Source organism: Prunus persica, chromosome G1 (assembly GCF_000346465.2).
Source record: "Prunus persica cultivar Lovell chromosome G1, Prunus_persica_NCBIv2, whole genome shotgun sequence".
NCBI classification, from domain to species: Eukaryota; Viridiplantae; Streptophyta; class Magnoliopsida; order Rosales; family Rosaceae; genus Prunus; species Prunus persica.
Genome location: NC_034009.1, coordinates 30,534,357 through 30,559,239, shown reverse-complemented (window position 1 = coordinate 30,559,239; position 24,883 = coordinate 30,534,357). Strand labels below are relative to the sequence as shown.

At 39.2% G+C, this 24,883-nt stretch overlaps 3 protein-coding genes and 1 long non-coding RNA gene across 9 annotated transcripts; 3 read left to right on the top strand and 1 right to left on the bottom strand.

Moving 5' to 3' along the window:
- Positions 2,118-5,114, top strand: LOC18793474 (putative uncharacterized protein DDB_G0268364). Its single transcript, XM_020566784.1, has 2 exons — positions 2,118-3,693; positions 3,857-5,114. Exons 1-2 carry the CDS (start codon positions 2,510-2,512, stop codon positions 4,767-4,769), a joined length of 2,097 nt encoding a protein of 698 aa, XP_020422373.1. The 5' UTR covers positions 2,118-2,509; the 3' UTR covers positions 4,770-5,114.
- LOC109946560 lies at positions 6,940-8,361 on the top strand. Its single transcript, XR_002269685.1, has 4 exons — positions 6,940-7,473; positions 7,556-7,732; positions 7,988-8,092; positions 8,224-8,361. It is a non-coding gene; the product is annotated as an uncharacterized LOC109946560 (long non-coding RNA).
- Positions 14,772-19,692, bottom strand: LOC18793767 (elongator complex protein 2). Its single transcript, XM_007226946.2, has 10 exons — positions 19,460-19,692; positions 19,257-19,344; positions 19,067-19,152; positions 18,572-18,725; positions 18,058-18,218; positions 17,286-17,963; positions 16,618-16,939; positions 16,045-16,262; positions 15,670-15,847; positions 14,772-15,469 (listed from the first exon to the last, which is right to left on the bottom strand). Exons 1-10 carry the CDS (start codon positions 19,610-19,612, stop codon positions 14,976-14,978), a joined length of 2,532 nt encoding a protein of 843 aa, XP_007227008.1. The 5' UTR covers positions 19,613-19,692; the 3' UTR covers positions 14,772-14,975.
- LOC18790904 lies at positions 19,980-24,516 on the top strand. 6 transcript variants are annotated; one of them, XR_002271874.1, is made up of 10 exons: positions 19,982-20,500; positions 20,631-20,708; positions 21,052-21,849; positions 22,027-22,129; positions 22,630-22,730; positions 22,848-23,022; positions 23,451-23,621; positions 23,709-23,809; positions 23,908-24,015; positions 24,090-24,516. XR_002271874.1 is itself a non-coding variant. In XM_020564641.1 (10 exons), the coding sequence occupies exons 1-9, from the start codon at positions 20,156-20,158 to the stop codon at positions 23,970-23,972; spliced, it is 1,932 nt and encodes a 643-aa protein (XP_020420230.1). In that variant the 5' UTR covers positions 19,984-20,155; the 3' UTR covers positions 23,973-24,015; positions 24,090-24,516. The 6 variants fall into 6 exon arrangements, 5 of the variants coding, with proteins under 5 accessions (XP_020420247.1, XP_020420240.1, XP_020420237.1 ...); XM_020564641.1 differs by having other exon boundaries at positions 19,984-20,500; positions 23,913-24,015; XM_020564651.1 differs by having other exon boundaries at positions 23,908-24,516.

Below are 24,883 nucleotides of genomic sequence, written 5' to 3'. Positions count from 1 at the left end.
ACCATTGTGATTTGCAAATTATAATACTGTATGAATGTGAAGAAATTTACTGTCTAGGCTCCTTAACCACGAAATGACATTCCAAATAAAACACAAAAATGGAAATAAAATAAAATATTGTATGCTTTTGCCAAACGCAGAGGCATAAACTGCAAGCAAAAAGCTAAATACACCCAGAAGCACCAGATTCTATTCTAACATAAAAGTAAAACCACTGCCCTGGCTGTTGCAAAACGTCATCACTTTACTGCAGGGAGTCTCGTGGCTGCCCTTGGTAAAGTGAACCCTCACGTGTCTAAACTACACCTACCAGTAATACGTGGTTTCGACGGTTGAGCCCCAATTGTAGTAAGCGTTTTCGCGCGTGGAATATGGAAGAGCGTGGTCTATCATTTCAACTGAGTTTTCTCAATTGGAGAATTCTTTTTTGGTTAGTAAGAGAAAAGTGCAAATGATTGCGTCACCCGTGGGTGCGTTACTAGAATTGCGGCCAACACTCCGATTGGTTTTGGTTTTGAGGTGGAGTGGGAGTTGGGGAAGCTCGTTTTATTTCTTTAATTATTTCCTAATTGGGATTAAAGCCTACATAATTCAAGGTTCTCCCATACGCGTTTAAGAAAACTTGTTTCCATATGTGAATTGTGATTTTGTGAGAGGGATGAAGCCACTAAAAGCGTCAAAAGATTATTCCTTCTACAATTGTTGAGGAATTTAAAGCAATTTTATTTTGAGTGTACAAAATTTCAATGCACGTTAGTGGTTCTTTAGTACATTAGGATGGATATTTTTTTGCGCCAATAACTAGTCTTTGTTCTAGTTGTATTTATCACCTTTTTTTTTTGGGGCTAAAATTGAAATATTGCATTTATAATTCAAGTGTAAAGATCGTTAACTATAAGGAACAATACAAACACAATAATCACAAAGGGTTAATACATATATAAGAAGGGGTCTAATGGCAACATAAAGTTCTTACCTAGTGTCACATCCCGGGATCAACTCCGCCGTAACACGATATTGTGCGCTTTGGGCCCCCTTTCCCAGTGGGTCACCCATCCTGGGATTGCTCCAGCCCCAACTCGCTTAACTTCGGAGTTCCTACGACTCCGAAGCCAGTGAGCTCCCAAAAGGCCTTGTGCTAGATAGATGCGGGTGTGCACATATGAGGCACATCACCCCCTCTCCGTTGGTTGATGTGAGATCTTACACCTAGTTCGACAGAAAAACGATATATATGTAATGAGTTTCAATACTTAATTAGTTGTGGTTAGTCTTATTGTGTTGTATAAATGTATGAACTCATTATAAAAAAGTATCTTGTAAGTATTCTATCGTATGTAAAAAAAAGAAGATATATGTTTGTGCATGAATAATTATGTAAAATATATATATTTTTGGTCATCTTATGAAAATACTTTTGCACATATCATAATCTATCTATATATAAAGGAAAAGACAGAGAATGGTGAAACCTTCAAAATACAAGAAAATACCCTTGGTTAATACAAACATTAAGAATTGAAATTATTAATTAAATGAGGATAATTAAAAAAAATTAAATTCACACTTTTTCATATTAAAAAAATAAAAAAAATAAAAAATTAGATGAGTCTTATTTTTATGAAATACAATAATCCATTATCTTTTTTAATTATCTAAAAAAAACCACGTGTATGCCAAGGGGGCATACAACATAAAACGTGCATTCAAAAGATTATTAAAAATAGTATATGAAGCTTCAATTCACAGAAAAATTCAACTTAGACTTAGAGTGACTTAAAGCAATACAAAGTCCTTTGCATGTAAATTTAGGAATGTTTAAGTAATCCGATAATAAGAAGTAAATAAAACTTAAAAAAACAAAATTCGGTTAGGAGAATTAGAAAGGGGGAAATCTTGATTTCAATTTTGAATTTTGAAGTAGAAGATAATCATGGCACTCGGAGCATCCAAATATGATTATCATAGTACTACTAACTGTGAACATGGATGTAGGCTAGCAGATCCCACACTAGAGGGAGAGAGCCTCGCACCCCAACTGGAGCCAATCAGTAAACTAGCTGTCAACCCATCTGGACTCGCACACAGTTTCATTTCCAAGTTGGCCTTTTCCCACAGTGCAACCACAATCTCCTCCCCGTTTCCCTCTCCCCCATAAAAGCCTAAAAAAATGTTACAATTTATTACTTAACAAAAATAAAATCCATTTTCCCCAATAATTAGCAAACCAATTTAACAAATTATAGATTTAAAAAAAAAGGAAAAAGAAAAGAAAAATAAAACAGCTGGAGCCTGGAGGCGACCAGACCAGGTGTGGAGTAACTATAAGAGCATCCGCTACCCATACATCACCCCTCTTTTGCTCTCTCGCTCTCCTCCTCCCTCCAACCCCAAAAAGGAGAAGAAGAAGAGAGTGTTAAAAGATTCTAAACCACCTCCCACCAAAAACCCACATACTCTCTCTCTCTCTCTCTCTCTCACTCACTCCACTTCTCTCACCACCACCACCATGGAACCACCACCGGCGGCCCCATCGCTGCAGCCCCACCACCCCAACTACGCCGACTCCGTCGACTCCTCTCCTAGGTCCCGCAACACCGACTCATGGGACGAGCCTCTCCCCCCTACCACCAGGCTCCGCCTCATGTGCAGCTACGGCGGCCACATCGTCCCCCGCCCGCACGACAAGTCGTTGTGCTACGTCGGCGGCGACACCCGAATCGTCGTCGTCGACCGCCACACCTCCCTCTCCGACCTCTCCAACCGCCTCTCCAAGACCCTTCTCAACGGCCGCCCCTTCACCCTCAAGTACCAGCTCCCCAGCGAAGACCTCGATTCCTTAATCTCCGTCACCACCGACGAAGACCTCGACAACATGATCGACGAGTACGACCGTACGGCCACCAACAACAGCAACTCTTCCTCCAAGCCCTCCCGCCTCCGCCTCTTCCTCTTTCCCCTGAAGCCCGAATCGACGCAATCGATGGGACCCATTCTCGATATGCCGGCCACCAAGTCCGAGGACTGGTTCTTGAACGCGCTGAATGGCGCGTCTGGTATGCTCAATCGGGGCTTCTCCGATTCCGCCTCCGTGAATTGCTTGCTCGGTCTCGACGACGATGGGATTTCCGGTGGCGCTCCCAATAATTTGGACTCGGCTTCGAGAGACGCCGAGGCTACGATTCCTGCGAATTGCAAGAATGCCAAACAGGGTGGTGGTGGTGGGCAGGACGTTCACTCTGTGCCCGATTCCCCGATGCTCGAAAACTCGTCATCTTTTGGGTCCACGTCATCGTCGCCTTCTCTTGCGAACCTGCCGCCGATTCGGGTCCACGTGGAAGACGGCGGCGGAGGTGGTGGTGGGATTAGAGTGCAGGATCAGAAGATGGGGATTGAGGAGCAGTTTGCTCAGATGACTGTTGGTGGTGGTGGGCAGAAGCAAGATGAGGGTAGCTTCGTGGTGCTTTCTCCGCCGCCTCCGATGCCGACTACTATCGTGGCCTCCGCTGCGCCGCTGAGTTCGGCCACCGAGTACTTGAATCGTGTTGTGTCGGACGACGAGCGATCGGATCACGGCGCGCCGGCTGGGTATCGGAGACCGCCTCAGCCTCAGCTTCAGCTTCAGCCACAGACTCTGCCCGCTCAGTCTCAGCCCAAATCTATTGATTTGCCATCCCCAGATTCAGTATCAAGGTACGCCTGATTGGTAATTTATGCTCAGTCTTTAGTCCTTTCTGTTTTCAGTAAATTGGTTGCTTAAATTACTGTTGTTGTTGTTGTTGTTTGTGATGATCAACAAGTTCTTAATTAGTGTTTATTTTTTGCTTCTTGTGTTATGTTGGATTCAATTTTACAGCGATAGTAGTTTCTCAAATGCGTCTCGCCCAAAACCTGTAATTTACCAAGACCCAGTTGTTCAAATACCCTCTGGAAATACCAGGTTTCCTGCAAACCTTGTGGATCCAAAATTGAATATGGCTGATCCAAACACTCGGGTTCAAATGCAACAACAGCTTCATGATTCTGGGTATGTATTGCAAGCCCAATTTGATCATCAACAACAGCAGCAGCAGCAACAACAACACCAACAAGCACACCAGCAACACCAACAAGCACAACAGCAACAGCAATTTATACACGCTGGTACACATTACATTCAGCATCACCCTGGCTCTGTTCCAATCCCGGCATACTACCCTGTATATCCTTCCCAGCAGCAGCAACACCATCAGCACCATCATCACCCCCAGCTTGATCAGCAGCAGCAGCAGCAATACCAGGTTTATTACATGCCTGCCAGACAGGCCCAACCTTACACCAACTTGCCTGTGCAGCAATCAAATATCAATGAAGCTGCTACTTCTATCCCTTCTAGCCGCTCCCAAACACCTCCAAATTCCGCCATGGTCTCTCCTTCTGCATCTTTCAACCAGATAAGGAATGCCCAGATTGCGAAACCCGATATGGCTGGGGGTGTGTACAGAACAGCAACCGCAGCTGCTCCTTCTGTGGTTCAAGTTCCTCCTCAGCATCAGCAACAATATGTTGGTTACACCACTCAGATTCATCAATCTGCTGTTCCTTCTTCAGGGGGTGCTGCTAATTATGCGTATGAATATGCTGAGCCTTCTCATGCCCAGATATACTATACACAGCCTCTGGCTCCGGCAATACCTTCTCAGTACCAAACCATGACAGCGGCCGCTGCCATGGTGCTGCCGGAAGGTTCTGCCCAGCTTCCAACTGACAACATCAAGCAGCAGAGATGAGGACTGAACAGCGTTTGTTAGTCAGTTTGAGAAGAAGGAAACAATTTTGGAGAAGTTGGCTTGGATTTTATGTTTACATTATCTGTGTTTCTAGCGTCTGCCCTTGTTATTGGTAATTGGTTGTGGTATGTATTTGTGATAGATAATAAGGAACTTTGGTCGTCTCTTCAACTCTTTCTTGTATGTGATATCGTTGCTCATTGTCATAGACTCGATAGGAAATGGAAAGGTGGTCTCAGATTATACTGTAAAAGCTGGAAACTTGAACAATATATTTATATTGTGTGCTTGTGCAGATCAGTTTCTGAATAAAATGTTTTATAAGTAGCAAGAGTATTGAATTCATGTTGCCATGCCATGCTTCCCGTTTATGAATCTCCAATCCAAGTAGATCCATATTTGCTATTTGAAGTTTTGGGCAAATTAAGATAAGAAAAAAGTCAGATTAAGAAATAGCTAATACAACGAGGGCCTCGTAAACAAGATTTTGGTGCAAAGCTTAGCTGAGGATCAGATTTGCAAATGGTAATAATGGAATCGGCCAAGATGGGGACACAAATCTTGTGTGGAATTGAGTAAGATCAAACGATAAGGACATTTTGATGTCGTGCATCTTGAAAAGTTCGGCTCACAAAAGAAAACAAACACACAATCATCTCATCCCATCTCATCTCATCACATCAAAAATTGACCCCCAACTCCTCGTATAAATCCAAAAATCTACACAAGAAGCGCATGGTATTCGTCTCTCACTGATTCTCATGTGAGTAGGCAGTGATAGAGATTCTTCTGTTTCATTAACCAAGTAATTAATGCTTTAATTAGTAATTAAGTACGAGGTTCTGCGTTTTGTTTTTGGGATGGGAGAGATTACACAGTTTGTTGCTGTAGTGCTGTGATTATAATTTAAGCTAACACGTGTTTTAGCACTTTTTTCAACTGTCACTGGTGCCTGGCCCTTTCTCTCCCGCTCCAGTCTAAATTCAACACAGGTGGGTCACGTCATTCATTACTTATGGTAAGCTATATTCCGCTTTGTGCAACAAATCAATCAACATGATCTTTTTGTAATTTTTTCTACTACATGAACTTTTTTGGGAAATAGCTCAAAATACCACCCATTTTATAATTTTTTGTCAAAATACCATCCCTCTCCAAAAATTTTAAAACTGTCACATATAAATACATCTTTATTGTCCACTGATTGCACTCATATCACATTTTCAGAAATTTTGTTCTCTCCACCGACCACAGCTTCTTTTGCTTTGCAGAGTCATAATCGATAATATTGTCTGCTCCACTAAGATCTTCGTCGCTGCCTACCACACATCCACCGGAAAGGCCCTGGCTTTCACATCGTCTTTCGCTTCTTCTCACTTGGACTCATCGACCCAGCACGCCAACTCGCTCAACAGCTTGCCGGAGTTGCAAAGATCGCTCACTTCTGTAGCTGCCGGCAGGATGAAGAAGGCATTGGGTCTCAAATCGCCGGGTTCGGGTTCCAAGAAGAGTCTTGGGTCGGGTGGGTCCGGGTCGGGACCTGGAAAGCCCAAGCGGGTTATGACGGTGGGTGAGCTAATGAGGATCCAAATGGGGATTTCTGACGCTATGGACTCTAGAGTCAGGAGAGTTCTGCTTAGGATTTCTGCTGCTCAGGTGAGCTCAATTTCTGTGCTTTCTTATTTGTGATCTTGGTTGATCTGGTTTGATGGGTTTGATTTTGTTTGGTGGGTAATGCTTGATTTTTATCATTGTGATAATTGTGATGATGGGATGGATGTGGAGCTTAATTTTGTTACTGGTTTGGCCAATTTTGGATTTTGGTTTTTCTTACTTTAAAACAAAAATTCTTTCTTCACTAAGTGTAGTTCAATCTGATAAAACTGACAATGCAAAATGTTTCACGAATGTTTAATTTCATAATGGGTAATTTCAAACTTTTGTGAATGGTTATCTGCCTTGGAATTGTAGTTAATCAAGCCTTGTGTTTGATCGACTCATTACAGGTAGGAAGCTTTTTTGTTTATTTTAAATTTCAGGTATCCATCCCATTTATGAACTTCCGCCAGAAGTAATTAGGTTAATGAATCTAAGCTTCATGCCTTTGAATATTCATCCCGTACAATCTATGTACTTTTGTTGCAGTGAGTTCTACAGCATGGTAAGGAGATTTTTATCTATACAATAGAGGAAGTCAAGAGGTTGTCACCCAAGATAAAACTTACACTCAATGAAGAGGTCAAACCAGGAAAGCCAGATTCTGAAGCAGCAGTCAACACCGAAGACCAGTCATCCATTGTGGGAGCTGCATACTAATCTGCCCCCTTGTCTCTAGCTATATAATGAAAAATTGGAAAAAAAAATTGGAAAATGGAACTTGATTGTCACATGAGATTCTGTCTGCTAGGATGATGCTATCTATGACAAAGTACACATGCTGGAAGAATTGGTTGAGTTTCCCTGCATGCTGAAATGGAGGGGGGCAGTGGCCTGTAATGCACATGCAATCTGGAGAGTCACTACTCGTGATAGGGTTAGGGTGTTATGGTTATTGGTTGTCTAGTTTTGCCAAGAGGATCTCATAGTGCTTGCTTGTTTGGGCGAATTGAGTCAGTGGTAGTCCCACTGGAGCAGCTCAAGTCCTCTGATTTTACTGATCAACAAGAATACTATGCCTGTAAAATGAAATAAAGGAGCTTTTCTGGTAATGAACTTTACTTTTGGACACACACATGCGCAATGAACTTTACTGTCTTTGATGGCATTTTGTGTTATTTGTTTGATAGGAAGGTGATGCTGCCGTTGCCGTTGCTGAGGAGGTGAAGAAGAACAACCATGTAGTAAGAAAGTTGGAGAAGCGTCAACAGATTTGCACCCTTGACCAGCACATTGAAGAGCAATTTGGTGGTGGTCGTCTATTGGCTTGTATCTCATCACGACCTGGACAGTGGCTGTGCTGATGGGTATGTGAATTTATTTGCCTGTGTCTGTTTCTAGTCAGCAGATTTGTCATAGGCATATTAGTGTAGTTACCGTATTGCAAGGGCTGAAATCTGGATGATATCAGCTTCTTTTTATTGTTGTTTTAAAGTGAGGTATGTATGGGTCTTATGAAATTTTTACAGAAATATATTGGAGGGCAAATAATTTTATTTTAGTTTTTTATTCCCAAATGATACCCAAAACATGTAAGCTTCACACTATGTTAATTTCTGCAGGATGGGAAAACATTGGACAATGAGTTGGAGGTTGTTGAGGGAATGAAGCTAGACAGGGGCTACATATCCCCTTATTTCATCACCAACCAGAACAATCAGAAATGTGTAAGTTTTAGTTTGACCCAGCGATAACTATGTCTTGAAACTGTTAGATGGCTGCTTGTTAAAGTTAGCAGCACCTCAAGTCCCTTTTTGCTTGATGCTGATTATCTTCAAACTTGTGTATGTGCTGATAGGAATTGGAAAATCCTCTAATCATAATCCATGAGAAGAAAATCTCAAGTATTAATGATGTGGTTAAAGTTTTGGAGTTGGTTTTGCAGGTTAGCATTTCTCTGGTTAGGTTCACTAGTTTCTTCGTTTTTACTATGAATTGGTTGACAAACTTTGGCTCCTTTTCAGAAGCAAAGGTCTTTGTATTTTGTTATATATTTCAGAACCGAAGTTATAAAAGAAAATGGTTTTCCTCTTTGCTAATTGAGAATCATCTGCAGTTATGATTTTAGATCTGTAGATAACCTGTTGTTGCTGATATTGCTACACGGGAGGAGAATAGAACAGCTTGGAAAATGTGCAAGAAGGGAGAGCTAACTCATACAACGAAGAACAAATTGATGAAGTTAAGATCAAATTAGTAGAATTTGTGAGCTCTCCATTATTTATAATTATAGGTAGGAAGTATGTATGTAATAGAGCAAAGATTGGTTGACTATGTAATAACAATTGAATTGTCAAGTTTTATGAAAGAAATAATTTTTGCTTCTCGGGATAGTATTGTTAGGGTTCGGTGGCGATTTATTTTCCATTTCTAAATTGTAGTCTGTAATGGATGTGTGTGTATTGTATGTAGATTGACTTAATATTGCTGTCCTATTGCATGTGTATTGTACTAATATTGTCTGTGTATTGTATACATATTGTATGCATATTGCCATCGTATTGCATGTATATTGTGATGCTATTGCTGTCGTATTGCCATTATATTGCCCTAATATTGCCTCTCTAGTGTATGTATATTGACTACGGCTCATCAATGGGTTTACAGTTTAGGCCATACTTCATTCAAAAAGAAGATGAGGAGGAGAAAGAAACAACGTGCCTTTCAAAAACAAGCAGTCAGGTGCATCATAATTGCATCGTAAGACATTGTAAGAAATTATTTTAAAAAATAATAACAACTAAAAAATAATTTACAAAAAAAGGAAGGTATGAATAAAGAGACAGAGAGCGAATAAGGGGAGAAAGAGACAAAACGAAGCTAGAGAGAGACACAGAGAGAGAGCTGCGCTACAGAAAGGGAGCAAAGAGAGAGACAGAGAGTTGCACTAGAGAGAGAGAGAGAGAGAGAGAGCCAAGAGAGAGACAGAGAGCTGCGATAGACAGATACCAAAGAGAGAGAGATGTGCCAGAGAGAGAGAGAGCCGAGTGAGCTTGAGAGAACAAAATTTCTGAACATGTGAAAAATCAGCAATAAGTGGACAAAAATTATATTTTTATAGGTGATATTGTAATACTATTGCTATCGTATTGTGGTTATATTGCTTTAATATTGCCTCTATAGTGTACATGTATTGGCCTAATATTGCTATTATATCGTATGTCAATGGCCATTTGGTCTAATAACAGAGTCTCCACTTCGTTGAAAGTAATCTTGAATTCAAATCTCATGGACACGACAATTGTTATCCATCCTTATATTAGCATGAATTGATGTTGACCTTTGAAATGATAGTTGGAGTTGCACATCGATTCATATTCAAAAGGAAAGTAATTCTCTCCCTCAATGAATCTTCGTTCAAAAGAAGGCAGCTATCAAATATTGGGTACAAAAATGCAAGATCCACAGTAAATTAATTGGGCACAAACCACATATTACAAAACTAGGATGATTTTTGGCATGCTTGAAAAGACAAGGGCCAAATACAACAGAAAAGAAAATCCATTCAAGCTTCTCACTAAACATGGCTCAAGCACTCGACCATGGTTTCAATCCAAACCTACCCAACAAGGGCATACCACGTGTCCATCGTAACAGAAGAGTGGCATTTACAAAGCATGAACTGCAATATGTTTCTTTTTCTCCTAAACAAAATTGTTACTAAAATGGAACAAAAGATCCCTAACATAGAGCAATACAAGCAAAGATAGTCAATTTTCATACACACAAAATTAGTCCTCATCCATCCCTGCATGCTGATCTCTCTTACTAGGGCCACTTGCTGGTTTTGCCATTATAATATGCAAGATAGTCAAAGCACTGTCAATAACCTTTTTTTTAATGAAGGTATTAAACATTAAATAGGCTGCAATCAGATGGATTCATCATTTCTCACACATTTTTAGCTAGCCAGAAAACCCCCAGCATATAGATTTTCTATTTACTATCAAGCCTTCTGCACTGAAGCCATATTCGTTATAAAAGTTCAACATTTCCCAAAAGTAACTTTCAATTTTATTTTATTTTTCCAAGTTAAAAACTAACATTTGCGACCGTTCTTTTGAGTTATAAAGGAGTTTGTGCTCTGAGTACACACGTGCATACATGCATCTGTGCCAAGTTAGGGCAACTTGAAAAAAAAAAAAGAAGAGAAAAAGACTTCACAAAATGTATAAAAGTATAAAATTAAATAAATAAATAAAAAGAATAGTCAACTAATTCATAAAGCCTCGACTTTTTATTATTATTATTTTTTAAACTGTACGTAGTTTAGCATTTTTTCTGCTTTGGCCTCAAAGATGCAATCATAAGATGTAGTTCATACCAAATTTGGTTCGTCAGGTTTAAGTAGAAAACCTGGATATGAAACTCTTACACTAGGCATCACTTTACCCTGAGAATGATTTATATTCACTTCGTACCTTGTCAGGGTTGCTTGCCTGCATGCAATATAACCCCAAATATCAAATGTAGTTATAAAGCAGAGATACAAATTATATAAAACAGGTCACTATTGAATGACATCATTCAAGACATCAGTGAAGCCTTACGTGTAAAGTTTTCCGCCTTATGTGTGCCCACAGTTAGAACAAGCAAGCCAGGAGCATATGACAAAACTAAACTTATACGTATCAAGTCTAAAAGAACAAATAATGTACATTAAGTAGGACCCTTTTTGCCAAAACAAAGCATATTGGATCCATATCAGCAAAGCAATAAGAATTGTCCAATTTGGAAATCTCCAACTCAATCACCAATGTCATAAATCAATATTAATAACAATTTCACGAATCAAGCACAATCTTGGATACTGCACTTCTGTTTCCCTGACTGGAACATGAGCAGAAAGCTTCTATTATGATCTACAGTAGCATCGGTGTCCTAGAATTCAATCCACGTTATTTGTTTTGAGCCTAAAAACAGATTATTCTTCATTCTGAAAATGCACAAACTTAATAAGAGTCCAAGACTTCCAATTTACTAGTCATAGAAGACTTCCAATGTCACTCTCCTTCTCCCCTTCCCCCTCTCTCCTCTCAAAGCAAGACTAGAACGTAAAATCCAAACAGCCTATCCCACTCCTCTAGTACCTAAAACTAACCATGTATATCTTAATCCAATTCCAAACCAATCTGAAGGGGAAGCATAAATGATGGCTTCATCTACCAGACTTTATAAAATAAAATAAAAGGGGGTTGATTGAAAAGGCAAGCTTCCAACTGTTGCTTTCATTGCACAAGAAGTTCCTTAGAAGTCATGCTCCCACTAAACACACAAATTAAATAGGGCAAAACAATTTTCCCATGCTATAACATACTCATTATTTTTAGCTACAAAAGAACTATTCCTTTGTTAATAATAAGAAGCAAAATATTTCAGGCATAGTTTGGGAGGAACTTAATTGAGCTTATATTGGCCTAACTATCCAACTTTATCTATTTATTTATTCTAGTATCTTAAAGGAAAATTACTCAAGCCATTGTTATAGGTTTTGCTCAACCTGCATAATGAACATAATAAAAACCAGGGAGCACAAACTAGCATACAGAGTGAATAAAAATAAAATTTGAGAACAGAACTGTTACCATCCACCAGGATGCCCCATGTAAACCACTAAACTGATAAGACCTCATGGCACCACGATACTTTTTGCAACTTCCAACGCCTTCTTCAGTGTTGTTTCTGACTCTGATAATTGTTTTGTCACCCCCCGGAAGATAGCCAAGATTGAAAGCGACAAGCCTAATCACCCACGAAATCAAACCTTTCAGGAAGCAAGTTTTCTACTAAGAAAAATAATGCAGTAATACGTTCGATAATATTTCCATACAATATGAACATGATATTAAGTATAATAAACATTAGTCGAATATTCAATAACTTTCCTGGTTAATATACAGAACACATTCCGACTTCAATAAAGAGCCAAAAGTTATTGAAGCAAACAATATGAATACCGATAAGTTTATGATTATACAAATCGAACATAAAACAGACGTACAAAAATGATTTGCATTAATCTTGGCCATTAGAAGAAATTTAATAGCCTTGAGTTTCTTTCTTATTTTAGCTCTGCGCACGTTTCTCATAAATCAAATGCCAATTGCATTAAGATTTTAAACACAGAACCATAAGATAGGAACATCAAGAAACTTGGGTTATAGTGAGTACCTAACAGATGTATCTTTTGGGGAAAAAAAAAATACTCAAGCAGGTAATTTTTTATTTATTTGCAATTTACCTCAAATGCAGGGCAATGAAATGCTTGCTTTTCATTCTCATTCTGTCAACCAACGTTTTCCCCATTTCATTAATAAGGTCATTAAACTTCAAGGCATGATAATTTGCTCTACACCTAAGTTTTTGTAAATTTGAATCCAATTTATTTGAAAGCCTGTAATCAAACTTTGTGAGCTGAACACCCTGCACATTAGAAAGCATAACAAACAACTGTAAATTCTATATATCCCAAAAAAGGCACTCATTCAAGCACTGGAAATTTTTCTTCCTTGGTTATATACACCAGCATATGATAATTAACAAATTCTTTACAAAAATGTGGTAGGTTCTCCTGAAATACACTTACAATATTTTTATTAAGAACAGGCACTAAACGATTCTGGTAGCATTTTGCATTGCCCTTCCTTGGGACACGCATGCTATATGGACTCATTGCTTTTCCTCCCTTTGTTGGAAGCTGTTTAATGATTTCAACATCTTTTGATAGAGATTATATAAACCAGTCTACATCAAAGATTTCATCAAAGTTGCTGCACCAAATACCCGAATAACAATATTAATCCACAGACAGTTTTGCTTACATGGACCTTTACAGTAGTTTTGTATCTGTGATATGGTGAAAATGACCTGGAATCCTTCCAAAATAATTTCTGGCCCAGCTTGAGAACAAGAAGAGTAGCATTCAAGATATAAGCTGCAACAAGAGCATCAGTTATCTGTAACAGAATCAAGAAAGAAGCACAAGATGCTGAATCAGCATAAAAAACATGCATGATAACAAACCAGTCTTATCACTCATGGAATGAAAAAGTTACAAAGTCCTATCAACAAGTCCTATACAGGATCTACTTATAACCAGATGCCTAAACGAAATAACAAATCAAATTTAGACTAATAAAGAAGCCATTTGGAATCTGAATGCATAACCACAATGTACTTTAAGCCTTAAATGAAGATATTAGAACGATAAGTTAGGCCTCAAATGGAAGAAAACTAAGATGGGCGTCTACTGGATTAATATGCAGCTACAGCTCAATCAAGAAACTCACCCCTCTTCTTTGCTGGTTTAAGCCTCCACTAATAGCAGTCAACAAATATGTTTTCACATCAGCAGCTGCAACATTTAGGACATTGGTTTTGTAAATCAAAAGCCTCAGATAAGTTAACCAAAATCATAACAGAATCGATTCAATTACGACGTCATTACTGCAACCATGGAGAAAAAAACCATAAATAAAGTTGATTACTTTACTTGCAAAGTTATCGGCGGCACGCTACCATGGAAGAAATTCGATTTCCTTGTACACTTGTTCAATCTATCTCTTTACACTGTTTCTTCAATCTATCAAACTGGGGAACCAGCACTGGCGGAGATGGAAGAAGAAGGAGGAGGAGGAGGAGGAGGGAGGAGGTAGGAGGAAGGAGGAAGGAGGAAGGAGATGGTCTGGAGTTTAAGTACGGCACCATGAGAATGAGTTGTGATACGCCGTCGTTTCGGAGTGATGAATGAGGGTGACGGAGTGTGCCTGTTATTGCCAGATGGGTGAGGGTTAGATGAACAGTACCTCGTGGATGTCAACAGTGGAGTTAAGCTTGGATAAACAGCCATCGCTGAGGGAGAAAGACGATTGCATCGGAGAGAGAGTTACACGAGGGAGAGAGCTCAGCGACAGAGACAGATGGGCTGAAGAGAGAGACAGAGCCAAGAGCGTTGAGAGAGAACCAATTTCTGAAAATGTGATATGGGTGCAATCAGTTTACAATAAAGATGTATTTATAGGTAGTAGTTTTAAAAATTTTGGGAAGGGATGGTATTTTGACAAAAAATTATAAAATAGGTGGTATTTTGAACTATTTCCCAACTTTTTTTAGTCGCAGTTTGGACCATTTATTTTATTGATCCCTAGTTTGGCGTATGGGCATCAATCGAGAGAAAGCGCTGCCAGTCAGAAGAAGATATCGGCGCCATCAGTTCTCATCTCATGTCACATTCCAATAAAAAGAAGAATCGTTTTGCCTCGTCTTGGAATTGGATTTGATACAACGCACGAGAATCACTAGAATTAATCTAATTACATGGAGAAATAAAGAATGGAGCAATGAACGGGAATAGGCAAGTTTTGCCAAACAAGATTACTTCCAAAATTGCATGGCGCCCGAGTGTCGACGACGACCCAATAGCGTCGGGTCCACTAGAAGAGATTCATTAGTTTTCAATTCAACTTGTATAATGCAAGAATCTACTAATTAGAAATGGTCATTAATATTGGCTTACAAAATTTAATTTTACATATAAAAAACACAATAATCTTAGTTAACGTTAACTTCAAACACTCTCACGCATTGGTCCACCCCACAGGAAGCAAGCTGTATGCTGCTACTGGAATCTTCATTCCTGCGATTTCTCCATGCCAATCGATTTACTGAAGAAACATGGCACATCAATGGATCCAGCCGTACAACAAGGGCTGCAGCAACTGCATCTGCTGCTACTCCATCTTCACTTCTTTTAACAGATAGACTCCATAATTCAATGAGACCGTTTTCCATTCCAACTGCAAGGAGTCCGTCATTGCTCTTGCGATCGAGACCAACCCAAGATAGGGCTGTGACACTACTATTGAACTGCGGCAGAGTCGTGATCTGCTTAACGGAAGTGTCTTTTCCCAGAGTCCAGATCTTCACTGTCTTGTCCCTCGAGCCGGTTGCAAATTCATAGCCGTATGGATTCCAAGAACATGCCCATATGATTCTTTTGTGTGCCTCCTGCTTTGATACAAGCTGGTAACTAGTTTCATCGGTGCCTAAACGGACATCAAAAGAACTATGTATCATGAAAAGTTTAACAACAGGCTTCAATCGTAGAAAGCAATGTCTGCTCTTGATGGGTGATCATTGAAAATAACACTCATAATATCATATCAATCTCTCTCCTAAAATATTCAACACCTGAACAACTCACGGCAATGAACTAGATATTGCCAGGACTTGGATTAAAGAGTACCTGTTTTATCGATTGAAAATACAGAGAACTGCCGATCCCTTGATACAGCCAACAGGAATTTGTCATCATGCGAGAATTCCATTTGTGTCACTGTCAAACTATGAGACTGCAAGCGACCGACTGCTTTCCATGAACCAACTTGCCATAGCCATATTTCCGCTACTGCTGCTGATTGGGCCTGCAATAAATATCACGTATAGTATAGGAATAATGTATCAATTCATGTAGAATCCAATTCTTTAATATTTTAAAATAATTTCCTCCAATCTACCCACCAGTCAAGTGCTCCCTTTCCTAAAGCGATTCTTTCTTAGGAACTTTATAAGAATATCCAAGTTCACATATATGTAACAGCAGTACAGTGACACCATATACCTTACATGAAGAAGCAACAAGTGTCCCATCATGATCACTGCACAGAGCAAACAGCTCATTTCCATGACCGTAAAGTTTGTGTGACTCTGGCCACAGTGTATGCCATGCCAGTTGATCTTCAATGGGAGGTTCAGTGAACACAACTGGAACTGCATCAGGAATGGCTTCGAATGTATCAAGGTTATCATTTAGATTCCTGTCTGGTGTCTGCTGCTCAGCTGACAACAAAGAGAAAAAATAAAAATAAAACCCCATAAAACTATTCCAAATATACAAACTTATTCTCAAAGCATGATAGTTACAAAAATACAAGAAAAAAAGAAAAAAAATTACATTAATACTATGGAAAAAAGAAATCTACGTGAAACTGGGATAAGAATAACTTATAAAAAAACTAATCCATCCGTTGTCTATTGCTGCTCTTCCAGTATGTATAACAGAAACAAACAACTTTATTGTTCATTTCTCGAGATTTCAATTCATTGATGAGCAAAAAATGAAGCAATTAAATGAGTCTAAGGCCTACCAGAGAGAGAGAGAGAGAGAGAGAGAGAGAGAGAGAGAGAGAGTCACCATGAACATAAATAGGTTTCTGTGATAGCCCAAGAGCAGACATATTGGCACCCAAAATCTGAACACCTACTTGGATATCCTCAGTAAAGCTAGACTTTTGTGAAATGGCATGACCCAATGTCTTCAAGAAAGATAAAGGAGCTTCAAACACCCTGGCAACTTTCTCATCAGCTCCACTGACAAAACGATGGTTCCCCTTTCCTTGGATGATGGCCACACAGTTAATATCATGACCATGAACTTGAGGGCGAGAAATTTCATGCCAAGATTCCTCGTCTCCTAGAGACGCCTCATTTTGCCAAGGAGCAAAAATTCGAGTTGTCTGCATATTTTAAAAGGATTCTGAATCATAATTTCGACTTCAAGTAACATGAAAATCCAGATAAATTTGTTTAATTCTGTTGAATTAGATGTCATGTAATCCAAAGTTATACCACTCTTAATGTCATATGATACTGCTAAAAATTTAGCAGGAGAACTTTCTAGATGTTTTCCATATTTGAAATTAGCTTCACAAGTTCAATGCACTTAATATAGGAAACCCGAATGATACAGCATATAAATTATATATTAAAAAGGGCAGAATCAGAGCCAAAATCTTCTAACTGCATCATTTTAAGACAGCAAAAATTTCATTAGGGTTTACTATAATATGAACAACATATCACCTGGTCGTGACTGACTGACAGCAAGTATTGACCAGATCTTCCCCACGCAATATCTGTTATTGCTGCAAAATGCCCAGATGGAACTTTTTGTGGTTGCCAATTTTCAAAATCAGTACCGACATTTTTCCAGAGATGGAAAGATCCACCATATCCATGTGCTAAAATTGAATCTCCATTAGGGCTCCAGTGGCCACCATAAAACCCCAGAGCACAATGACTTAACTCTCCGACAGTAACAACATTCATCCAGATACCAGAAGTCTTTTCTGGTTTCCAAATCATCATTGTTTTGTCCATAGATGCAGATAAGATGCTCTGGGGTTGACAGTAGGCAATCCCTTCTGGAGATGCAGTTGATGGGGGTTGCCACTCCACTGAATACACCCAGTCCTCATGTCCAATTAGAAGAGATTCCAATGATATCTGATATGAGTCTGTGCCAGCTACAAGTACAGGGCCCTCTATATAAGATGCTAAGCTTATTTTTTCTTTCCTGTAAGCACTCTGGTTGCTATCCAAAGAATCCCTCAAATCCATCTTCCATATGCGTATGCCTCTGTCTTGAGAAGAACTCACAAGTAGGACGTTATTTGCCTCACCAGTGGTGCATACAGGTAATGAGAAATCTAGACTTCTGATCCAATCTGTATGCCCTTTCAACTCGCAACCTCGAACAAACTTGATGTACAAATGAAAAATTTTAAAATATTTTAAGGCACCACAAGTCTGAAATAAATCAGAAAGTAAGATTGATAATTCTGAATCAGAATACCTTTCCTCTCCTCTCCCCGCAGTAAAGGTGAATCTTGTTATCCAGTCCTCCCATTGCCAGGACTAAATAGCCAGCACTTCCGGGCAACTCAGATAATGAAAGCGCTACCATAGGTTTTACACCAACACAGAGAGAATCCAGATGCAACAAATTACAGTCACCTAAAACAACACAGCAAAGTCATATCTTGCATGCAATTTGCAAGTTCTTTCATTGTGATAGCATTTTCAGTTGTACCACTTATTACAAAGACATGATATTTTCTTGCTTGAGAGCAGTTGAAGTTTTCAACAAAGCGTTGTGTCAATGCATGATGTGAACCTATGTATCTAAAGAAGAGTTTGGAGGAAAGATGTTTCCATTTCGATAAATTGTCTCGTACACCCTTTCTTCAACATTGTCAGAAATGGGCAGAATGTGTAGAACTAATGATGCGGATTAATCTAGATATTATATCTATAAAATGCATGAAAGTGAAACAACTTTGATTTAGTCCAGTGAACTTTGGGCTCACCTCCACTAGTAGATGGAAAAACGACCTCCCATAAATGAACTGTACTATCGGAAGAAGTAGAGGCAAAGACTGCCTTAGTTTGAGAAACCATAATTCCAGTAATACATGTGACACCCTTCTTGTGCAACTGAGGTACTTGTTGTACATTCCTCCACTGTAAACAAAAGCAAAGAGAGTAAATGAAGACATCGCATTTCAATAGGAAACCAGTCTTTCAAGTATATTAGTAAATAAGAGACAACTAACTGATTAATGAAGTACAACACTTTCTAAAAACTGAAACGAAATAACATATCCACCAACTAGCAAGGAAATAAACGAGAGGTAATGCCAAGAAACCAAAAATTACTTTTTCACACAGTTCAACTAAACTAACTATTCAAAAATTCAATGTAACCTCACTATATCAACAAGTTGTGAAGTAAAATTTAATAAAACACCAAAAGTTAACAATAAGAACTGCAATAACATGAACACCATCGGCAACAAGATTACCTTCCCTTCAAGAACAGAATACTCCCATAAAATAATGGCACCAGCGGCATCTCCAGATAGCAAATAATGCCGGTCCAAATGTTTAGCTGTGCACAGACGACAAAGGTACTCAGAAACCCAATAACAACTTAAACAGTAAACTTGAATCCAACTAACACTAAAATCAAATTTTAATTCTTTGAAAAGGTACCTTTAAATGCAAACTTGTTACTTGGGAGCCATTGGGTACAATTCACAGCAGCCTTGTGTCCCGGAAGCGTAGTCGAAATTTGAGCAGTCTGCAGCCATTTTTTTATTATTTAAAAAAGACAAGAAGGAATTAGTTTTTGAATGGAAAAGTGGGTTCAGAAAGCATAGAGAAGGGAAGGCATGAGAGAAAGAGAAGGAGCGGACCTTGGGGTTGAAAATAGCGACGGCGTTTTGGGCACCAAAAGCGACTAAATCACAAGCACCCCATGAAACGTTGTTCACTACTCTGTTGCAACCTGCTCCTATGAACACTCCTTTCACTCCGACCCCACTCCCACCTCCATATCCACTAGTCATGGTGAAACTTGGCACTGCTTCAGCAGAGAGATGGCGGCTTCAGGCGTTGGAAGCTCGTTTAGCCTTTTGCTGGTTCTGTTCTGTAAAGTGAGAGAAAGGAAGAAAGAGTATTTGGGCCGTCGTTAGACAAATGGGCTGAGGCCCAATATCTGAGACTTGCTTTTTGGGCCTTAAATCCATATAGTCCATTCATCACAGTAGAGGATGGGATCAGTTGAACGTGTTCTTTTCCAATCCACCTGCCCCAAGTTGAATCTAAATTCTAATTTCCAATAAAAAATAATAAAAAAATCGAATCTAAAATGTTCGGCAGTGGTCCCTCCCTGGTTTGGTTTGGTTTGGTTTGGTTTGCTTCTCATGAAGTCAAACAACATTTATATTTCAGGCCCACGAATCATCTGAACACACCTACATCCGACGAATCTTGTGCTGTCGCAACGAGAGAAAGAGCACCAAATCAGATTCATCACCACAACCACCGTCTCAACGACCAAAACAAATGTTGGAATTATAAAATCGACAAAACCCAAGGCAAAACATCAGATGGCGACGATTCAGTACGATATTCGTTGCGCGCGTCTCCTTCACACAGCAGCAGCATCTTCATCATCGTCACCGACGACGTCGTCGCCTTCATTATCTACAATTCGGTCTCTCACTCCCCACCTCATGGCCTCGCGGGCCTCTGCGGCGCGCCGGGTTCTGTCGCTGTCGACCTCGTGCTGGACGACGTCGTTCAGGCTCAGAGCCTTCTCCATAGGTGCGGGAGAGGCCGCGGTGAAGCTTCCGGAGAAGCCGTCGATTTGTACCGCCGATGAGCTCCACTACGTGTCCGTGCCAAACTCCGATTGGAAGCTCGCCCTCTGGCGCTACCACCCTTGCCCCAAGGTACTAGATTTACTTAAAAAAGAAACCCAAAAAGAAAGGAGCTCATTTCTTTGTGAAAAGAGTGTATTTTGATTTTAGGAGTTGAGTTATACAAGGATTAGATACTGAGTAGTGAATATTACTGAAACAGGCGCCTCAGAGGAATCACCCATTGTTGCTGCTGTCGGGGGTGGGGACCAATGCAATTGGATATGATCTCTCTCCTGAGGTAACATTTGCACGATTTAATTATTATTAAATGCCTCAATTGTTGTTTTATTTACTAAATCAATTTCATTTTTCTTGTTACGGCATAGCTCAGTACTTTTATGCGATTCTTCTTGTTATACTGTTGTTAGTTTATAGGAGATTATTCAGAAAAATTTTAAATTCTAATCACTGGTCTGGCATATTCTTTCAGTTGGACAAATCTCATATTTACTTTCACAACCATCCTTGACCCTCTTTTGATATTTTTATTTTTCTCTAAAGACTAAAGTTATCAATGTCATTGTATATGTGTTATGGGTTTGGTTCCTTTGTGTTTGCTGATGAATGTGGCATATTTGCAGTCTTCTTTTGCACGTTACATGTCAAAGCAAGGATTTGAGACATGGATTCTCGAAGTTCGTGGTGCTGGATTGAGCGTGCACGAACCAAATCGCATGGAAATCCAGCAGTCTGCCCATGCAAGATCTGATCAGATGGAAACTGCTTCTGCGGGTGCAACTAATGCAGCTTTTTCTGCAGAAAAGCAATCAAATGGTTTTCCTGGTGCTTCAGCACCTGAGTCTCCTGTCCAAGGAGAAAGATATGATATTTCAGCTACCAAGGGAGACATTACAAAAAGCCAATCAAATGGTTTTCCTGGTGCCTCAGCACCTGAGACTCCTGCCCAAGAAGAAGAATATGACATTTCAGCTGGCAAAGGAGACGTTACAAATATAATTACTGTAGGCAACGAATCAAAATCAGTGACTAGGTTGACAGAAACATTTACGCAGTTGTCAGAAAGATTCTCTGGCTTTCTCAGTGAAGGTCAGTCAAAAATCATGGCTGCTAAGTTACTTGACCAAGTTTCAAAACTTTTCGCTGATTCTACATTATCTGAGCGTCTTAATGAGATAAGCGATAAGCTTTTAGGCCTCTTAGAGACAAGACAAAACTCATCTATTGCTAGCCAGATCAGGGACCTCAGTCAAAGGCTTGTAACTATCATTGAAGAAGGTCAGCGATCAGTTTCACCCCCATTGTTTGACTTGCAAGAGCGTTTTGCTTCCACACTGGAAGATTTTCAGAAACAACTTGACTTGATAGTGAAGTATGATTGGGACTTTGATCATTACTTGGAAGAGGATGTACCCGCTGTGGTGAGGTGACAATTTATCTTGCTGGAAGGCTATCACATGTTTGCCCATTTTGATTTTAGTCTTTAGAAGAAACATCCAGTTTGATTACGGATAGTACCCTTTCTTTTATATGGAATCAAATATTTTTTTTCTATCTTTTACAAGATGAATTTATTGTCTTCAATGTTAACCGTACAGATGGAGTACATAATGGCAGAAAGTAAGCCAAAGGATGGGAAGTTGTTAGCTATTGGACACTCAATGGGAGGTATCTTGCTTTACGCTATGCTTTCACGATGCGGTGAGATTCCATTCCTTCCCATGCATATAATATTCTTTTCTTTATTATCCTTTGGGGTGGATTGCACTGCTCTAACGTATTATGTTAGACTATAAATAAGATTGGTTGCCTTTTGGGGTGGTGTGCACTGCTCTAACATATTATGTTAGATTATAAATAAGATTAGTTGCCTTTTGGGGTGGAGTGCCTTTGCGTCTTAATTCGTATTAAGGGCACTGTTTAAGAGCAATGGTTTTAGTTGTCCAACAATGAGATTTGTGCAGACCCTTGTGTTGTTTGTAAGTATCTCCTTTGTTATTGATGACATGCTCTTATCTAAAATTAGAAATTGTGATTGTTTTTTAAGAACTTGATTAAATTCTGGTCTTATGTAGCATTGATTGAATGTTTTCCAGTTTTGGTTCCTACTTATGTTTTGGTGCCTATTTTCATTTTGCAAGCCTTTGTAAGGAATGCTTGAGCATATGAATTTGATACCTTCATTTATTTCATCTTATAAGTTTCTGAAGGAAGAGAGTCCAAATTAGCAGCTGTTGTTACATTGGCATCATCACTTGATTACACACCTTCAAAATCAACTCTCAAATTGCTCATACCCCTTGTAAGTGGATGCAGAGATAGTTGTGGTAGATCATCTTTAAATTAATTACAATGACCGTCTGATTAAGTGTAGCTTAAACAGTGTTAAGAAACTAATGTTAAGGAACTTGTCATACAGGCAGATCCTGCCCAGGTTCTCAATGTCCCAGTTATTCCTTTAGGAACATTATTGGCAGCTGCTTATCCTCTCTCAACCCGTCCTCCTTATGTTTTCTCGTGGCTCAATAATCTGATTTCAGCAGAGGACATGATGCATCCAGAGTTGTTGAAAAAGCTTGTTCTGAATAACTTTTGTGAGATTCCTACTGTCATGATATGCTTTGTTAATTTCATCCTAAGATTTGCAATATCATAAGAATTTGGGCTAGTTATTCAAAAAATTACTGCTAGAGTCACTTCATGGCTGCCTTCTACTGATTAATCCACAAGTCAACCATTGATTTATACTTGTTGAACCTTCAAAAAGTGTTGCAGATGGTTTTGTGGGCTCAATAACAGAGGAATACCTAAGGTTATCTGTTCTCGAGCATGATCAGTTGAACCCTGTATCTTTACCTTAAGATGGGAAAAATGTCCCTAGGATACCAAGGGCCTAAGCCAGTGGTATTAATTGGAAAGCTTAAATATATTATTTGAACCTTATATAGTTTTCTTGTTTGTTGGCTGAATAACTTTATATTATTAATTAGTAATAAACATAAGATACAATTACAACTGGCAGGCACCATACCCGCAAAACTTCTGTTGCAGCTAACAACAGCTTTTAGGGAGGGTGGACTACGTGACAGGAGAGGTACCTATTTGTATAAGGATCATCTGCACAAAAGCAGTGTCCCTATTTTGGCACTTGCTGGAGACCAGGATCTAATATGCCCGCCTGAAGCTGTAGAGGGTAAAATCATATCAGAGATGTCTTATGTTTTTAACTTTTTTTGGGGGGGTTGGTGTGATTCATGCTTATGATACTTTGATGGACCAGAAACTGTTAAGCTGATTCCACGACACCTAGTTACGTATAAAGTTTTTGGAGAATCTGGAGGTCCACACTATGCTCATTATGATTTGGTGGGAGGCCGAATGGTATGGAATATTCTTCTCTCTTATGGTGCAATAGAATGATGTGCTCTAGTGATTATTTGTTTGCATAGCCACTTGTTTATAGTTATATATTTTTGAAGTGCAGGCAGCGGAGCAGATCTATCCCTGTATAATCGAATTTCTTAGTCGGCATGACTCGACATGATTACCAAATCCATGAAGCTTAATCGCTTCAATTCATCACTGGAGTAAGCTTGATTTCACAACAGGCTTGGAAAGCCTTTAGTATTTGTACACGTCCTGATCATGTTCTTTACTTTAGGATGATGGGGCCAGAGAAGCATTCCATGCAGGAAGAACACTACAAGTTCCCAAATATAAGTTGATACACAGGAAGAGACCTTTTTTTCTTTGTTTTTTGGTTTGAGGACACATAGAAGTAAAACACAGTTGATCAACACTTGTGCATTGAACTTTTTTTATTTGTTGGTCAACCTTGTGCATCAGAAAAGGTCATTGTCTGTTTGCTGAAGTTAATATCATTCTTAAGTTTGTTTATGAGCAAAAGGGAACGCAAGTATTTGATGTTACTGGCTTCATTTTCCGGGTATTTTCAGCATTTTATCAGCTGCTTGTGGTATTGTATCGAATACCAACCCTTGTTATGGATTTGAACACCATGCGTCTGTATTTTATTATGTCTTGCTTTCTTTTTGCTTTGGGTGAAATTAATCTCTTGATTTCAATTACCTAAGTTCTGGTGTTCCTGAGTAATGAAACTTTTCTTGACCAAAAAGTTCTGGTGTTCATTTTCGGCACCCATCGATGAATTAGGCAAGTGGTAATTGGGCCTGCTCAAGTTTAGCTAGCCATGGTTATTTTAAAATGAGTGCTGCTATTTTCACCCTACTGTCCTATTTTTCCACTCACTTTATCTTTCTACCAACTATGTAAATTTGAAAAAACATAATTTAATCTTTCCATCCACCATTATTCTTAACATACCCTTTAATTATTAATTCAAGCAAATTTTCTCTCTCATTTGTTTCTTGGTGGGATACTAACCTGCCAAGACAGATAAATTGGAACTAAATTAAGCATTATTGATGAGGGTAT

Excerpts from the sequence above, each read along its gene's own strand:
- LOC18793474 (XM_020566784.1), top strand. The coding sequence starts at position 2,510 with ATGGAACCACCACCGGCGGCCCCATCGCTGCAGCCCCACCACCCCAAC. Across the intron at positions 3,694-3,856 it reads TCCCCAGATTCAGTATCAAG|CGATAGTAGTTTCTCAAATG; the intron begins GTACGCCTGATT and ends TCAATTTTACAG.
- LOC18793767 (XM_007226946.2), bottom strand. The coding sequence starts at position 19,612 with ATGACTAGTGGATATGGAGGTGGGAGTGGGGTCGGAGTGAAAGGAGTG. Across the intron at positions 16,263-16,617 it reads GAAACCTATTTATGTTCATG|CTGAGCAGCAGACACCAGAC; the intron begins GTGACTCTCTCT and ends CTTTGTTGTCAG. Across the intron at positions 15,848-16,044 it reads TTGTTGCTTCTTCATGTAAG|GCCCAATCAGCAGCAGTAGC; the intron begins GTATATGGTGTC and ends TATTTATTGCAG.
- LOC18790904 (XM_020564641.1), top strand. The coding sequence starts at position 20,156 with ATGGCGACGATTCAGTACGATATTCGTTGCGCGCGTCTCCTTCACACA. Across the intron at positions 22,130-22,629 it reads CGCTATGCTTTCACGATGCG|TTTCTGAAGGAAGAGAGTCC; the intron begins GTGAGATTCCAT and ends TCATCTTATAAG. Across the intron at positions 23,023-23,450 it reads GCTTGTTCTGAATAACTTTT|GCACCATACCCGCAAAACTT; the intron begins GTGAGATTCCTA and ends TACAACTGGCAG.